The sequence below is a fragment of the Zonotrichia albicollis genome, chromosome 2 (assembly GCF_047830755.1).
Source record: "Zonotrichia albicollis isolate bZonAlb1 chromosome 2, bZonAlb1.hap1, whole genome shotgun sequence".
Lineage (NCBI taxonomy): Eukaryota > Metazoa > Chordata > Aves > Passeriformes > Passerellidae > Zonotrichia > Zonotrichia albicollis.
The window spans coordinates 48596790-48615999 of NC_133820.1; the positions used below are offsets into that span (position 1 = coordinate 48596790).

The window sequence follows — 19210 nt, forward strand, 5'->3', positions numbered from 1 at the left end:
GAAAGCACGAGCCCACATTCCCACTTGAGATCTCTGGGGTGTTTCCTGTGCTCAGAGAAGGAACTCCTTCCTCTCTGATGGATTTTTAGACATTTCATCTCTAGAGGCATGCAGTATCTTCATCTGTTAGCCCTGAATATATCAGCTTTCTTCTCATTTATTTCATACCTCAATAACTCTGGATTTCTGTTAGCCCTGAATATATCAGCTTTCTTCTCATTTATTTCATACCTCAATAACTCTGGATTTCCACTCCACAACCCAACAATTTCCCTAAGGAAAGCTAAATAGCAACAGGGCATAGAAGTGGTCATTAAAGATCTCCTTACAGCTTTATGCCCATGCAGCAGCTAATGCAATTGGGCCTCAGTCCTCATCTTGTTCCTAAGTTCTGCAGCAATTGTCAGGATTTGTTACAATAATGTGGATGGCTTCCAAAGGCCCTGGTTTTAGAACAAGCAATTTGGAGATAATTTGCTGAAGACACACAGCAGATGTGTAGGATATCTATCTCACCTCTCTAAAGCCAAGTATTGGTTAGACTATATGCATACTAGTCTAGAGCTAGGACCAAATTGCCAGTTCTAGTGATACCATCATTACAAGACCTGTTTTCTCCAGCTAACATAAGTAACTGCACAGCTCAGAATGCTGCTGCAACCACCATCACATTAATTCAATGCTCTTCTTCACTCCAAGTGCTCTTCTCTGTTCATGGCCTTCTGCTGCTTCCTTGCTCTCTTCACATCAGATCAGCTGGTTTCTGTTGGGAAGGCCCTTCACTGCTCAACCCCAAATCACTTTGTGGACATTTTCAGTCCCTGTTTTCAATCTCCTGGATCCAATATATACACCATAATGCCAGCAACTTCTTCCACTTAAAACAATAATAAGCATCACTATGGCAAAAATGAAAAAAAGTGATTTTGTCACAAAAAACGCTTTAACAAGAGAAAATTTGATTTTCACTCCCAGGAGATGTCAAAATAAAAGTTACTTTTTTTTACTCTGTTTTAGAAGCAGAGTAAAACAGAGAATATTTTTGTTTTCTCTTGAATGTCATCTCAGGGTTTTTAAACCAAAAAATGGCACAAGAAAAAACCAAGTTATTCTCTTGTTTTGAAATGTTGACAGGAAACAGAAACTTATTTTAGAAATTAAAAAACTATTTGCTTCAAGGATTTGGAACATTTGGAGAAAATGCATTCAAAAAGAATCATCAAAATTCTTGTAAGACAATGTTATGTTTCCAGACTTGTTTAATACATGAAATAAGAGTGATTCTTTACTCTGAAATGTCTCCAGTGGAAGACAGCACAGATAAACCATGGGGCTGAGGAATTATTTTCTCTCTTTGGTATTCAAAAACTTACAAACACCAGAAATTTTGACTGAGGTGCAGCTGATATGGGAATTGTAGTACAATAATATATCAGCTAAAAATAAAGCAAAAATTGAAAACTCACATTATAAACAAAATTATATGATTAATTTTTTTCCTTGATATGGGCACAGCAAGGCTGTTAGTGCTTTTTGAGCTTACATTTGCAAATGACACAGCCTAGAAGTCACATTTTTCTGGAGCTGGATGAGCTACAGCTTGGAGCCACTTGAAATCTATTAGACAAAGGCAGGTCAAGAGGTTGCCATTAGCAATATCCTGGGAAGAGAGCTCTGATCAGCATGCACGGCTAGATCCCACCAGAAGGTTCTTTGGCACAGCAGCAAGGTAGCCCAGCTCTCATCCTTCCCTGGCATTTAAAAAATTCACCTTTAGTAGCTCCTGCACACAGAAAGCAGATCTGTTCTATCGAAATGGACTTTGAGGAAGAAAACTGCTCTCCAGCAGAATCTCTGAGATGAGGGTGGGCCAGGAATGACTCTGGGTCACAAGCTTTATTGGCACATACAAACTCCTACAAGTATGAGACACAGAGCAGGTAAGTACAAAAGGAGGGGGTAAACCTAAGCATGGAAGTTTTTAGAAAGGAAATTTCTACATTTTTAATTTTGCTTCCCCTTGGGGATGTCTGCAAATGAGCAGGAGGACACATGCTCCCTCTTTTACCACAAGCCCTCTTCTGGACCGAGCAGAGCTGCTAACCTTTCCCTCCTAACCTCTCAGGCTTTGTAGCATGTTATCCAGAGCTTGTTTGATGGAGCTGACTCACTCAAAGTGGGCTCAGTATGTGGGCAGAGTGAGTTCACATCTCCTGTGAAATACCACATAAATCTATCCATGGAAAGCAGAGTGTAAGTGGGAAGGGTGGGGTGTTGCTGAGAAACAGCTCCCCAGTATCTCTGCTTTGATATCGCTGTGTCTGGGGCTGAAAGGCAAATCATACACCAAGATTCTGAGCTGGGCATCTACTTCAGCAAGCCTGAGCAGTTGCAATTGCAAAGCACCCAAAGGGATGCAGGAACAGCCTTGGAGGGTCACATCACCTGTCATCTAACACAGACCATGGATAGAGGCTAAAGTGAATGAGTACAGGTTTAGAGAATCCCTGCTCCAGTGGAAAAAGGGGGACTGAGTATGTGTAGTACATTTGAGGGTGCACCTGCATTTAAAATAACATTAAATAAGTACTCTGGATATCCAAAGATACACCATACAGAGGCAGACACAGAGAGAAATAATGACAAGGATCAGGCTCTGGAGATAAACATTCTTTTTATTGATTAAGCATATATTGATTAAGGATACATATAACCTACAGTGCTGCTGCTTCACCTTGCTTTAGGGGAATGACCAGAGAAAGCTTAAACAGACATTTTCTGCATCATATGTGAAATACAGCAGTTGGCAATCTCACCTGCCATGCCATTATTCAGGCTAGATGTTTGTAATGATCCATTCTGTTCATAAAAGTCTATTATACAGCAGGTTCAGTCCAAAGAGTCCCATTTAAAGTGCAGGTTTCATATCAATCTTACTGCAAGATTTTAGTTCACCCAACACAATTACTGAATGGATCACCCCATACACCACATATTTTGCAAACAATTACTGGTTTTTAAAAGGAAAGGTTACACCACCCTGAAACTTCACTAGAGGTGCAAGATTAGTCTTCACCTATTCTCTTAATGCTGGAGGAGGAGGAAGCTCCCTGCGGCACAGCAATCAAAATGAACTCTGATGCAGACAGCTAGCATTTCCTTCCTGCAGCACTTCTGCAACAACAGCTGATGTAATTGTTCAAATTGTAAAAAATCACAAGAAAACATGGTACTTTTCTCACCCACATGTAGCTACCTCCTATTCATCAAAAGAAATTATCACTTCACTTCCATAGATGTGATTTATGTATTATATGCCCTTGTGAACCTCAATAATGACAATATTTAAGTCTCAAAAGAACTGAATTGCAGAGCACAAAAGTGGGTTCCATGGTGTCAGTCCAGCTACCTCCACAGCTATCCATTTTAATCTGCTTGTTATCTTTGTCTTCAGGGAAAAGTAGTTATTAAACTTTGGAGCAGCTGGCTTTTTTACTCTCTCTGACTTCAAGTGATGTTTTTGTGTTAGCATCAAATCATGGCAAAAATGAATCTGAGAAATTTAACACAGGATATACATTCAATCAAATGCTAACTTCTGTTTCCAATGCAGCACATGGTGGGTTGCATTTCTATTTCCTTATTTACAAAGCACACAGGACACCCCATAATGTCTCATCTATAACCTGGGGTTTGCAGCGTTGGACAGTATTGGAGACCTAAATCTGAATGGAAAACAAATATCTGTAACCAAACATTACTCTGGTTTGTCAGTAAGGGGTGAAACAACACACATGATGACAGCCATTTAAGGAAAAGAATGTATTTCCTGTACCTCAGAAAAGTTATTTACAACATTGTGCTAAACAAAGGCTGACTTGACTAAGAAAAGCCAAGAGAGTTTAAGAAAACCAACAGAGTTTAGAGCAGATAACTGACAGAATCTCAGTGCAGCCAATCCTCATTTAATCTCATTTCTTTCCTGCAGAAGTACGGAACAAGCTCCCACAGGAATTAGTTTATTTTGCCAATAACTGGGTTAGGCTAAGGCACTACCTAGTCCTATACTAGAGTATATGGACATTCCTCTGCACAGATTCCTACACACTTTTTCCAGTCAGCTCACTCAGATATTCAGCTCTTGTCTTTAGTGTGAAGCTTAGCTTATCCATTATCTTCCTCTTTAATTGAAATAAAGTCCTTTACATGGTAATATAGCAGCAAAGTTGGGCTCAGCACTTGTTTCATTCTACCCAGTTTTCTGAGAAGGCAAAACCAGTAATATTTCAGAAAGGTTTCTTTACTGGGACAGTAGGCTACAGGACTGCTCAGCTTGTAAAGCTCTGTGGCAGAGGAGCCCAGAATTATATGCAGTGGAATCGAAGCCTCAGGTAGCTACATGACTTTCCTGGGAAGGTTAAGCAGTTTGCAATGTAACCAAAGGATATTGTGATAGCAAATGGGGAATAGAACTGCAGGACTTCAGCAGCCCTCTCTGGGAGAGGAACAGAGAGGAGTCATCTCTGCAGGACTCTGGTGCTTGAGCAGCTTCTTTTCACAAGAGAGGCTTGAGTAGATGGTGACATTTTTTATTCTAGGAGAGAAATATTTTGAGGACTGCATGATTATTGGAGCAATGAGGGGAAGCTATATCACCCTCTGCACCCAAATAAGCTTGCAAAGCAGCAATGGGAGATCCAATTGAATTTTCTCCAAATAGCTGTGGAAGCTCAAGTCGTTTGACATAAAGAGGAAAAGCGTCAGATGGAAAGTATGAAGACTCTTCACTTAGCCCTACAGAGGTGTTAAGGGTGTTTGATAGATTAGGGGGAAAAGTTCTAAAACACATTGGTAGGGGAAATATTAAAAAATATCTCATAAATGGCATGTGTCAGGCAAGATCTAGGTTCAAAAAGGAGAAGCTCAGGAAACAGGTCCCTAGTTTAGGGAAAGGTTCTTCACCCAGAGGGCATTGAGCAGGCTCCCCAGGGCAGTGGTCACAGCACCAGCCTGACAGAGTTCAAGAAGCATTTGGACAATGCTCTCAGGCACATGGTGTGACTCCGGGGATGTCCTGTGCAGGGCCAGGGCTTGGACTCAGTGATTCTTGTGGGTCCCTTCCTACTCAGGATATTATATGATTCTATGAATGCAGCAGCTGCAGTAACCTTGAGATTTTCAAGAAACTGGGACATAGGCAAAGTAGCATTCGTTTTCTCTTAGGTGGGATTGGTTGTATGAGACTACCCCTTGTCAATTCCCTCCCTCTTGTTTCCTTTATCTGACACTTTCCAAACATCCTGTTTGTGCAGTAAGAACAAAGGAGATGAAATGGTTGTGGTGAGATCTGCGAAGCAGAGCAGTGCCAAGATCCTCAGGTGTCACACGGCTGCCCTGCTCTGGTGGTACTTTGTAGTGAGTGGGAAGGCATCAGTGTACTGTATGTTATTAAATCTCACTCAGAGAATACTACTTGAGGAGATAGCCTGCAACCTTGCTGAATAAGGAAGGGGCTTTATGTCAGCTGCACACTGTGCCTTCATGTTTCAGGTGATCTATTCCACTCAAGTCCACAAAAAAAATCTCCACTTTTTGTTCAGAAGATGGGGAAAAGGGAAAAAAATAAAGTAGGCTAGACCTTTCCTGAAAATGAATATCCATATTTCATGTGCATGTAATTGATCTACATGAGGAATACATGCTCTGAGAAAAAATATCAGAAGTACAGCGTTATGTGGGAAGACAGCTCCACCAGGCTAAAACATCCTTTTTTTTTTCTGTTTCATGCAAGTCTATCTTTTAAGTGTTGACAAATCTAGAAGCCCAAGCTGGTATGGCTACCACAGCTTCATGTTCTTAGGTGCAGCCAGTACTGAGGTTGAACATGTATCCTCAACCTCACACACACACACAATGTGTATATATATATGTGTATGCATATATGCAAACATGCTTGACCAGATATGGAGATCAACGCAAAAAATGCAGCACTCACAGAAAATTCCAATGGCACCAACAATCTCATCCTCTTCACCTGTTTGGCTGACCATGATGAAGGCCTGTTATGGCAAAATATCCACATATATAGAGATATACATGCACAGGTGTCTTGGGTGGCTGGCCCAGGGACTGGCACAGGAGTAACTTCACAGAGGTACTGTGAGGGTTTGGGGAAGAGGCAAAGATGTGCAAAGTTCCTTGCTGCATGCTGCAGCTTGGGATTGATGATGGAAGCCCCTGGATGTTCTCCAGCACCTGGGACTAGACAGAATAAGCACTGTAACCCAGGGCAATCCTCAGCAGTGATTCACCAGTGGGGGACACAGCCTTAAAGGTTTGGATGGGTTTTCACAATAATTGAGGGCAGCATTTTAATTTTTAATCAGACAATGTAACTTGTTTACAACCTTCCTGAGAGTCCCTGTAGTGTTTTTAGCCAACTTAAAACAAAAAGAACCCAAAAGAATACTGCAATATAACCGCATACGTTGGCAAACAGTACAGTGCCTTGACTTTACAGCCTCAGCATCAGCACCTCTTCCAGGACTGAAGCACTGATCTTTCTCCCAAATGCTTGGGATGGGAATTACCTGAGGTGACTTTGCAATCCTAGCTGACTAGTGCCAACTTTTAAAGTGATGACTACTGTGTAATCACAGTCCTTGGGCTGGCATTTCAGCTTTCTTTAATTTATTTCCTTTTTCTTTTCTTTCCAAATGCAAATACATGTTGCTTGCCAGATTTCTTCTACATCATGTCAGATCTCATGATACTGAAATAAATTGTATAAATGAGCTCTAAGCAACAATGTTATGTATTCCTTCTGACATAGTAAGTCTGACCTTGCCTCAGTCTCACAACTGGAGATAAGGAATGAAAGTCTCTGTGTCAAACCTGGCACAACCAAGTAGATGGCTTTGGATTTGAACATGACAAATTTATAAGTGGATGAGCCTTCATCATAAACTGACTGCAGTCCTCCACTGGGCATACCTGCAATGCCACTCTTGCTCCTTGCTGTGTGACAGAAATTCATACAGAGAAACTGCACTCTCTTCTTCCCCCTTCATCTCTCTCCAGCTGTCCTTCTCTGCAAGGTAAAACACACGGGATTAAATTTTTCTGTTATATTTTCCGAAGGGAAAGTTAGTTTACACTATGAGCCAATGCCTCAATGTTAGAAATGGATATTTAAAGTCTGGTTTCCCCTCTTACACTCAGTCACTCAAGAGTACCTCTGCCCATGTCTGTGGAAGCACACTTAGGAATGTGTGGCCCTTATAAGGACACTTTGCAAAATGATAAAGAAAAATGCCAACTCTTATTTTTTAATTGCTTTTTCTAGATTTTAAATTTCCTTCCTGTGAGCAGCATCTTTTTCAGAGCGCACAACACTATCTGGAACAGTAGGAAGAAACCCAACCTACACACAGCTATGTTTTTATAATCTGCCTGGTATTTCCCACTGGCAGCATAAACCCAGTTATTTCTTGGTTCATCCTTTCATTAGTTATAATCCCATTGCATATATTATTCATAAAATAATATGAATTCATACTTTCAGTAAGAAAATATATATTGGTGGCCTTTTTTAATCATCCTCAAATCAATCCTATTATCCCACCACTCATTAAACCAAAGTTGTTTGTTTGGGTTTTTTAATTAATTTTCTGCTATGGCCCATTTAATTTCATTTTGTATAACCTGGTATGTATGGAGCAGAACAAAGAAAACACTTGAGTCTATTTATACACAATTAAATAGAAGTGATATATCCATGTCTTTTATAGATGGCTTTAATTTTCACCATATCACACTAAAATGTTTTGCAAAAGCAAAGTATTATTTCCCCAAATGAAAAATTTAAACTGACAAAGCATCTACATACCAGGTGGGTGTTATTATTGCCTTTTCCCACATACCATTACTTTGGAACCTATTAAAGCTGGTACACACAAGTATTAAGCTCCTCAGCAGTTACAGTGACCCATATACAGATATACAGAAAAAAATTGAGTAAAATTGAGACTCCATGCTTTGCAGTGGTGTAACCTATCGCTTAGGGGTGCCACAGTTTGATACAAACTGGCTACAGAGCTGAGGTCCCATTGCCCTACAGTGTGGCTGGTGTGAATTTAGGTAAGTTATTTGTAGTCTCTGCCTGTTTTGTGTAGAGTAAAATGAGTCCTGTAAGAGTCTCTAAAAATTTTCCGATATGCAGGGAAAATATTCTTTGCCTTTATGGCTTTTTGGGAATCCTTCTGACCTGATTACTTTCCTTAGCTATTTCTGCATCAAACATGGCCTATGACTGAATCAGAGGTTAAGTAGCAGTGAATTTATCATGACCCATGATCAATTTTTCCAAGGTTTAAATACAAACATGAGCCTTATCTTCAGGTGTCTAAATCCCACCCATTCTACATCATTAAAATTCTGTTTCCTACCACAAAAATAATCTTTGCACAGGGTGCTGATCATCATAATCTAGTAATTACTTTGATATTACACCCACTAGAAAATTATTTCTACTTTGGAAATGCACTTTAGAGAGACTGAGCCTCTCTGAGCACTAAATGTGAGACAAGGCATCTTCCAAAATTCAAACTGGTCTCCAGTCTCTTTCAGTTTTCAGGCCTCTTATTTAGGACATTCAGTTTGGGCACTTTGATTTCTTCAAGAGAATGAAGTCTTCCAAATGCAAACAAATTTTTCTCTAATCTAGACAGAATTATTTTTTAATCTGCACAATGCCTTTAAATTAAAACTACCCTTTCCAAGTCAATTTTGCTTGCTGCTGAGGAAATACAAAGAATATTAGGGGCTATCAGGAGACTAACCTCTATTTAATTTAGTTGTTTTCCACGTTTTAAATTTCTCTTTCTTAAGCTTTGATTGCCTGGGACCCTTCTCAGTAGACCTATCATCCTCAAGGATCTATGGTTTACTGCTGCTAATCCCAGGCTGAATTCTCTCCATTTCCATTCTCTGAATAAAATTCCCAAAAACTTTTGGTTAGCTCTTCTCTACTTCCCTATATCCCTCCTTGTCTTCCCACCACGCTCACATCCCATCTGCTCCCATAGCACTGCCAACATCTCCCAAGTGATGCTAGTCCAGCTGGAATTGCAATGCTAAAAAGCCTCTGGAAAATATCACTTCCAGCTATACAAATAGCTACTGATCTGTTTGCTCCCTTTGTCTGGATGGTGAGGAACAAAAAGTAACCAACCAGACTTCTGCAGGAGCCAGAGATTTCTCTCCTTCTCACTAAACTTATGTCCAGTACTCTTTTTTTTTAGCACAGAATTAGTATGGAGATTGGATGGCAGAGCTTGATCTGAACTTTAGATGTCCTTTTTGTTACCTTTAGTTAAATTAAGGCAAGAAAGGGAGGCAATATGGAATAAAATGGTCCTGAAGATGCCCTTACCTCATGGTCCTGCTTTGTCGGGCTCTCAGGTCCAGGGAAGGATGCAGAGGTTCATATGAAGAGAACATAAAAGCAGTGGTTTGCCAAGATAATGAACAATTTGAGGGAGTTATGGTCTGCTGCTTTGCCACAAACCTGGGCTTTCTACCAGGAGCTTTGTCACTCCATGAAGGGACCAGCTAATTACCTCAGCATCTTGTCTCTCTACGTGTAGCACTAATTCTGCAGACCTAGGCTCCTCCAAGGCTGCAGCTCCTGAGAAAAGAACAGGAAATAACCACACATTTTCAAGATGCTAAAGGGAAATAACTTGCATGACTGCATAGGGGAAGAAAAGAAAAACTTCTGTCAACTGTAAGCAGATCAACATCTGATGATGGGAACACTGATTTCTTTCTGTCATGGAAACTCCATGCCTATTAGTGGATTAAACAACTCTCTGTAGATCAAGGCACATGGAAAAATTGCAGTGATCCATCACAGCTGTTCAGATGTGTTCTCTTTGCCTTCAGGAAAGGACAGGCCTGCATGGCCGAGAAAACTTTTGATGCTAACTGCCTTAAATGTAGCCAGGGCTGGAGAAAGCACCTTATTTGAAGAAAAAGGTATTCTACAATGTTTGACTCACTGGTCACAGTACTCTAAAACAAAAGAGATTGTGATTACTTTCTTCAAATACACTTTTTTTTTTCCCAAATCTTTTCAATTAAGTCCCCAAGGACAGGAACACTGTGCCACAGTGTCACTACCTGGCTGACAGCAAAAGCCATAGGCTACTTCAGGATTTCAACTTTCCTTAAAAATGGATTAATGGAGTTAATGGACTTGGCTGGGGAGTCATAAAATGTAACTCTCTGATATGAAATAGCTTATGGTGCCCAAGGAGAACCATTTGTACTTTACCAATAGAAATACAACTGAAGGTGTACCCTGTCCATGGATTTTTCTCCCCAGCTGGATGTCATTGGGAGTTTTCTTTTTCCATTAAGCTGGGAAACTGTTAATGAAAAGCAAGAATAAGGTTCTTCTTCCCTAACTCACAAAATATGAGGGAAGGGAAACGGCAGTGCTCTTGGAAGTGCCCCCTTAAAAGGAGGAATAAAAACACATGAAGTACATGTAAAAAATATTACTGATATACTACATCTGTCAATTTTCTCATGCAAAATTAAAAAAAACTCCATGAACACTCTTGAAAACAGATATCACCATGCATTATCTGGCCAGGAAAAAAAAATAGTGGTTTGAGTTCATCTTACTGAACAAGCTGGGAAGGAGCCTTTGAATTAAATAATAAATGCAAGTTCACCCAATCATTTTATTAGCAAGCAGAATATGATACTAATCTTTCAAAGTGTCATATAAAACCCAAAGCAAAAAACCAAAGAGTACTACGAGATGAATGCACATGACTAGCTGTTCTGAAGGGAGTAGAAGAAAATGTGACTCTTAAAGATTTAAAGAATGTTCCTGAGATTCCTGTGGTGACATACAGATGTGTTCAATGAAAGAAATTTCAGCCAGGGTGATAAGATCTTGTGCCAGCAGATGGAGAGAACTGTTCCCAAACAACGCAATGAATTGTGCAACACATCATGTGCATCAGCAAAACTCATCACATCAGGATTTAGAGGCATGTGATCACATCTGAATCTAAAGATCAGCTGCAAGGGCAGGCAATTCAATGCTTCTGCTACTGCTAAGCAAAGTTTGTGGGAACCACAACTGCAAAGGAATCCAAAAGTACGTATGTTCATTTCCATGGAAATGTTTTGCATTTGCATTCTGCTTGAAAAATTACTGGCTTAAGGATTCTTATTAAAAGCTCTTATGCAACAGCAACACTTAACACATGCAGCAATGATGATGCATTTCAGGGCATTTCTTGCAAAGCTATTTCAGGCAAATGATGAGTTTTAGCTCTGGAAGTTGTGCACATCAGCCCTCTGAATTGTCAGATTGTGACTGCTCAGCATTTTCTAAAAATCAGGCCCCAGGAATTACCTCAGATTGAGCATTCCAAACTTAGGGTACGGATCATCACCAGACATTAAAAATTCATCCAAGACCCACCTCTGCCTTGAAATATTACCATGTTCCCACAACCAGAGTATCTCTGCACCCCTAACAACCTTGTACTGCAGAGAACAGCTATCTCAGTTCACATCTAAACTGCTAGGGAAATAAAGCTTTGATAGTAGGGTACTTTATCCAAGGCATGAGTAAAAGCCAGGCAGGGAAAAGACTGGAGTGAAACACTTTTCCACATCCCACCCCTCCTCAAGCTTAATTATTCCTTTATATTCTATATATTCATATTGCTTAAACTTATCCATTTGAAAGCTTCAACTAAACATTATTATTCAGGTAAGAGTTTTTCCAGACAGGATTGATGAAATTAACTGGAGAAGAGAGACAAAAATGTAGATTTTATACAAAATTAATACCTGCATTGCAAAGGGTAAACAAGATATATGATCACAGTCATGTTTTAATTTATTAGGGTTTTTGATCCTAAAAAGAGAACAAAGATTTTGGCCCTACCTCTATTTTGATGAGTATGAGAGGGCTTTAATTTGGTAGACTATGCAGAGTGTGCATATCGATATTTCTGCCCAAAAATAAGAGGTAGAAATCTGCTGGAAGAATTCCTTCATAACTTGCAGAGACCCTCATACCCCTGAGCACTTGCATTTAGGAACTGTATTTCTGAGATAACCTGAGTCCTTCAACAGCTAGGGGTGGAACAGGGGAGCGAAGTCCATGTCTTTTGGTCAGTGGCCAGTGTTGGGGACGAGCAACTGTTGAGCTAAGATCTCCATTAAAGCACAATTTACAGGTCTCTTTAGACCATTTCTATCCCTTATAATAAATTAATCCAGAAATGCCTCCCTGAGCCTAATGTTGATAATTACCTCTCACCGGTATCTATGGATTTAGTATGGAGTCCTCTTTCCTCATGCAGAAGATTCCTGCATCTGCTTATCCCGTAGCATTTTCCCACCTTCTCTATCCCAACCTGGCACATTCAGGTGAATAAACAAAAAGGGATCAGAGAAAGGGTTTGAGGATTTAAAGTGAAGAGTTGACCAAAAAAAAGCTCAAAGGGAGGAGAACTGAGAATGTTTTGGAAGGTTCTTAGTTTTGCTTTCCAAATACATTCAGTAGTTAAGTTGAAAATGCCACTATACGCTTCCCCTACTGCAGCCTTTAAGCTTTCTGCATCCAAGTTAAAGAGCAGACACACAGGCCTGTGGTGACAGACAGCTACTGGAAGAAATTTTGGAACAGAAATATGGAATGGAGCAGCTGAGGCTGGAGGCATGGGGAACAGCTTCTATTGGGTTTACATAGCAAGGTTCTGGCAATTAGGGGGCAACAGGGTTGGCTTCTGCCCGCAGGTGACAGAAACTGTCCCCATGCCAGATGGAGCTTGTTCCAGCTGGCTGCAAGATAGACCTGACACTGGCCAGAGCTTGACAGTGGCAGTGCCTCTGGATAACATATTTAAGAGGAGGTAAAATAAAGCTGCACAGCAGCTGGGAGAGAGGAATGTGTTAAACAACAGACACTGAGGTCAGTGAAGAAGTTTTGGCTGGAGAAAGACACTTTACTGACAGCTGACCTGCCTTGTCAGCTTATCACTTCTTCCTCAGATGTTTCCACTCCTCTGGTGATATCCACAGGATCATGATGTAACTAATACTTCATTGAAAACCCTTGCTAAGAAATTAGAGGAACAGGAACAGGACAGAGCAGCTAGAAACAAGGCCATGCAAAACTAGCTACAAATGTTTCAGAGAGTGAAGAGGAAGGACTGAGGTCTTTAATCAATTTCTCTCTATTCCTCAAAACCACATGAATTGCTGAGCACAAAAAGAGAGTAATTTACATTTATGGAATTTCAAAGCACATTTAGAGTCTTTGCAGCAGCACAGGCATTTGCTTTCTGTAGGTTTGCATAGGAGCTCAGCACTGAAGTGGATAACCTCAAATTTGGAAATTTGGAAAGCATTACACACACAAACACAAGACATTGCATGCAACTCTGTCTCCAGCATTTTAAAAAAAGCCATCAGTTTCTTTTGATCTTCAAGAAGAAAAAATCTGATAATTCCTATCATTAATTAGCATGCTTTCTCTTCCACAGCATTTTTGAACGATGGTTAAGAAGACACAGGCCCATGCTAGAAGTGTACCCAGCAGCTAATGCACCAATTGGGCACAATCGAGAAAATTACATGGTCCCCTTCATCCCTCTTTACAGAAATGGAGAATTTTTTAAACCCTCAAGAGAGCTGGGGTATGACTATGAATATCTGCAAGAACCAGGTAATGTCATAATTTTGGGTAAAAGGGGAAATGTAAAATTTGTTGCCTATAAACTGGAATAAGTCTGTTTTATGACAAGATAAAAAATCTTTCTAATTCCAGATTTTTTTAAAAAGCATTAAATGACTAGGCAATCACTAATTGCATAAGGTTCAAGAAAGGGAAAGTGTAAGATTCTGCACCTGAGATGGGGCAATCCTGGATGTATGAACAGATTGGGGAATGAGATGCAGAAAATAATTAGTCCAGGTGCTGGAATATAAGCTCATGAAAGAGCCAGATCAAGACCAGAAATGTATATACATATTTCTTAATCAGACATTAGTTTCTTAAACTCTTCTTCTTGCTAGAATAGTACAACTCAGACAAAGTAGCAAATACCATGACTTTCAGGAATTCTGAATCCTGAAATTGTACTGCAAGAGGAAGAAAATGGTAAAATACTTACCATCCAATAATTAATTTTTGCTGTCTCTTGGACTCTTGCCTTTTCCCAGGGGAGCACATAGTCCTCAGAAAAAGGAAATCCTATTAAATTCTGCCTATGTTTTTAACAGGGGTAAGGAAAGTAGTTCCTTAATTATTCTGAAACATCAACACAATGAACAAAATTCAGCCTTGTTCAGAAAGCCCAGATAATCCTCAGATGTCGTTCAACCCCTTGGTAATCTCACTGAGAAGCAGCAAGCTTAAGCTATTTCTTAGCTGAAGGGAAGAACTGGTTACAAATGGAAAAAGGTTGGACTCTCAAATTACAGACACAGATTTTCTCACTCCAGTGTATAAATACAGACTTTTCTTTAGGAGAAGAGAAAGTCTGTGATTGTCAAACAGGAAGTACTGGACAAGTAGGAAACATTTATGAAAGAAAAAAAAAAGTCAGTTGAAAAGATCTCGGTCATCAAGAAAAGGCAGCATTTCTGCAGATCTTCCAGATGAGGAAGAAGTGTTAAGGCAGAGGAAGAGAACAAGACAGAATGAGGAATGGGCACACAAGATCTGGCCCAACCCTATTCTCAAAACCTGTCTTGTTTGCTCTTAAAGAAAGTGGGTGCTTGGGGGCGATTTTGGTGGTTCTGGGTTGACAGGTGGACTAGATGGCCGTGGGCGTCTCTTCAATGTTGGTGATTCTGTGACTCTATGAAGAGCAGCAGTTCTGAGTTACAGTACCAGCAACTTAGAAGAGAGGAAGGAGGACTAAACTGAGCATGGTGAGGCTGGTTAAGAAAGAAGATGAGAAATAAAACTTGGAAAGAATCCAATAACAAAATGGCTTTTTAATGCTAAATTATATTGCTGTTGTGTCCCTGAGGAAAAACTGATGCCTGTAGCTCTTCTTTCCACTGCAAAGCAAATCAGTGTGTAAGAGTACATAGTTTTAATTGCAGCTGCATTTATTTTTATATGTGTGACAGTGCTGAAGCAGAAGTGGTGTCAGTGTGTATGGAAATCCATCCCTCAGGACTCCAGGGCACACGTCACAGTGTAGGGGAGCTGCTCTGAGCAGAAGCCGGAGCAGACACCCAGCGTTCTGTGACATGAGAACTGTGAGCTGTAAAATATCCACAGCCTGCATGGCTGCATGAAAACAAACAAGAGTTAACATCAATAACAGAGATGTGGAAGATTAATGGCATCACTTAACAATAGCTGTAAAAAGAAGTCTGTTAAGAGCTGTTTCAAGAGTTATATTTCAGCAACCTGGATTAAGATTTTTCTGTATTTTTTCCCTCTTTCAGAAATGAAAACAGATAAATTTACAGATGCAGTCTTGACTTTTGCCCAGAAAATCTCTCTCTTACACTGGGAAGAGTTCTATAGAAGCACAGAATAATTAAGATTGGAAAAAAATTCTATGATCGTAAGTCCAAGCATAAATCCAGTACTGCCAAGCCCACCAAACCATACCCTAGCAGCACATCCAAATGATTTTTGAACACTTCCAGGGATGATGATTCTACTAATTGCCTCAGCAGCCTGTTCCAGTGCTTGGCAATCTTTCCATTAAAAAAGATTTTCCAGGCTGTAATAGTGAGGAAACTGATAAAATCTGTAGGAGCTGGGAACTTTTCAACACCGCAAAGAAAACTAACCATGCCTTAAAGCTGAGGGACTCCATAACTGGAATCTCTCCTAGCTCATCCTTTTCGTTTTGATTTTGGAAGTCTCACAGGTACTTTTTGTGAACATCCAGAAGTATACAGTGAACAACAAACACACAAGAAATGGCCGAAAGCAATTATCCCACTCCCCCTTCATGCCTAAAGACTTCTCTGTCAACCCTGCTAATTCCTGGGCCATGATCCTTTTTTCCCTCTGACTCAGGGATACCCCATCCAACATGAGCAGGCCTGGTGCTGTGTAAGCCACCCTGTGGACAGAAACCCCAAAATTCCACCTACGGCACTCATTTCTTGGCTATGTATTGATCTGTTGAGTTTCCCTACTCCTTTCAGTATTTTCCCCTAGCACTGAAGGAATCAATCAGGAGAATACTACCTGAACACCTAGTCCTTTAACTGCCCTGAAGTCCCTTTAGATTACCCTGGGACTTCCTCCTTCAGTCTCCCCCCTATCCACCTGGAATACTAATAGAGGGTAGTTAGGGGGCCACACAAATCAGGCAGCTTCCTGGCTACATCCCTTACCCAGGCCCTGGAGGGCAGCATCTTTTCAGAGCACAATGCATGTAACAGCATGCTTTTAGAAGTACCATGACCCAAGAGGATATGTGGATTGTTTTTCTGGGCACCAGTGAAAATGCAAGATAACAGGAAGACATTTACAGCCTTTGTGGGGGTACAGCATTCTAAATATGGTTGAGTACATCTAAATCAGTCCAGATGCATAAAGAACATTCAGAAATAAACCACCATAGGAGTTCCCAGAGAAGGTGCCCATAGAGGTGCTCTTTCTTTTCCCTACTAGCTAGTAATTACTGCTAATAATAGTCTTAGAGATAATAACTGGGAAATGTGGATTCCAAATCTTCCTTGGCCCAAGTGGACAAGTATCATTATTTTTCAAATTCAAGCCAGCACATTGTTGGATGCATTTTGAACAGGTTTCTTCCCAGCCTCTGCTGTGAAGTGAGAGCCCTGTATGGCAGGGTTTTCATAGCTCATTAAGCCATAGCAAGAAAAACACACACACACAGTTCATATCACAAAGCCAGAAGACAGCTGGACATCTAACAATGAGAAGCTTCCCTGGATTCACCAAAGAAAGAGGATTTGTTGTGCAGAATGACCACAGAATAGTTGTCTACTGCCTCTCCCCACACAGGAACTGTCAAAGTGGAATGCAGGTTCACAATTAGTAAAAGGCAGCTTTTTTCCCCACCCAATATGTAGTTAATGAATGTAGTTAAGGCAGGGATGCTTTTACTGCTAAAAGTTGTGATAAAAGTTCAAAGAGCAGCTTGAAAAGATGATGGTAGGAGAAAAAAAAAAATCCTCCAGTGACTATTACACACAACAACACAACATCTGGTTCAGGAAATTCCTGACCTGCATATTTGGGAAGCTGGGTAAGTACTTTGTAGGCATTGTAATAACTTGACCTTTCCTTAAACTCTCCCCAGTGTTCTGCCTCAGTTATTGCTGCCAGAGGATGCTGAGCTAGCAGGACCTTTGGTGACACAGTATCAAATTTTGGGTTACAGTCTGAAGTTTTGACAAAACCGTGAGGAGCAGTGGGGACAGAGAACTCTGTACCAGCTTTGGACATGAAGATTGAGACTATCGGAGCTGAAGAGATTTGTTTAAAACTATTTGTGGCTCTCAGATAATTTTTTTATATTCAGCCTTCCAGTATTATCTATCATAGAACTTCTGTAAACTGACAGTGCATTGCATCAAGTAAAATGATCTTTCTTTTTCTGTTTGATTTTTCAAGCCCTTCAGTCTTTCCAAGACTTTCTGACACCCTATCTTCAGGAAGCCCGTCAGATCTGGGCCTGGCTGGTCGGAGCAGCTGTGTTTGGAGGCATTGTTACTGTCGTGCTCACAGGGCTTGTCAGGGCCTGCCGGAAGAAAAAAGGAGGAACTTCTTCGGAGATACAACCCTTGCTCGTAGAAAGTGAAGATTACAACAATATAAGTTATCAGTCCAATTTCTAGAGGCCTCCAGTAACTCAGTCATGTTACTAAGGTGCTAGTCAAGTATGCAGTGTTTGATTGATGTTTACAAATACCATGTTGAGGTGTGCTGCAGAAGCAGGATGGGCCGTCTCAAGTCTCTTTTAATCTCCAATGTTGTACCAACTTATCAGATCCACTCCTAAAAAAATCTCCCAGATTCAACATAAACTATGATGCCACCCAAAGAACACTGTGTATTTCCTATGCTTGAATAAATAATGCTCCTATGAAACCAGACTGGCTTGTGTGGTGGATTTAATGTATAATTCTATTTTATTTGCTTTTTAACAACTGTAAATTTCGTCTAATTCTGCTGTCCAATCCATGTGTTTGGCACATGGATACAGTCACAGGTGCCTGACTGCATAATTGGTGCAACATCCACTCCATATCTGAATGTAAGAGCAAAATATAGTTCAGTTAGCAAAATATACAGTGACTGAGCAGACTGACTGACAGTCAGACAGACACAGACAAATTTTCTTCTGGTATAGGAGTTTTCTCTCCAGCTCCTATAATGTCCCATAATGTTTGTCCTTGACTGAATGCCATTAGCAGAAGAAAGGAAGCTCAGAAACCACTTCTCGCTGTAAATACTTATTAGTTGCTGTCTTCTACAATGCCTTGCATTTTTCTGGAGAGCTGGGTGATTTTTAGGAGAGGAAACCTGGTCTCACCATGCCCAGCTCTGTTCCACTTGACCTAATGATTGCTCATGTTATGGCTGACTATTGGTGCTCAGTATGCACAGATTCCACAATGTGACCCACTTGTAACAAAACAAAGTGTGGTGGATTGATCCTGGCTGGACAGCAGGTGCCCACCAAAGCTGCTCTATCACTGCCCTCCTCATTCTGCATGGCACAGATAACACATGGAAAAGTTCACGTGACAAGGACAGGGAGAGATCATTCACCAAATACTGTTATGAGCAAAACAGACTTCATTTGGGAAAATAAGTTTAATTTTAATTTCCTGCCAACTAAATGTCAGAATAGGACAATGAGAAATAATAATAATAGTAAAAAATTACACCTTCCTCAACCCCTCCCTTCTTCCAAGGGCTCAAATCCAGATTTTTCTACGTTCTCCATGCCAGCAGCACAGGGAGATGGGGAATTGGGGGCTGTTATATCTAAAATCTAGAGACCCATTCAGATCTTCAGAGGGAGGGAGAATGAAAATCCTGTAAATTATCAGGGACTTCCCAGAGAGAGTCTCCTGTTGGAGTCTGGAGCTTGTATGCTTCTCGGGTCCCCAGTCCTGGAGTTAGAACATGACCAGAATATGTTGGAATTGTGTA

General features: G+C 40.5%; 1 protein-coding gene across 1 annotated transcript in view; it reads left to right on the forward strand.

The window, feature by feature from the left end:
* TYR (tyrosinase) overlaps positions 1 to 18136 on the forward strand; it is a 40163-nt gene extending 22027 nt beyond the window's left edge. Inside the window, exons 4-5 of the mRNA XM_005485780.3 lie at positions 13584 to 13765; positions 17663 to 18136. Coding sequence (XP_005485837.2) covers positions 13584 to 13765; positions 17663 to 17886 — 406 coding nt within the window. The 3' untranslated portion in view covers positions 17887 to 18136. The remainder of the gene's footprint in view (positions 1 to 13583; positions 13766 to 17662) is intronic.
* Positions 18137 to 19210: the final 1074 nt, after the last annotated feature.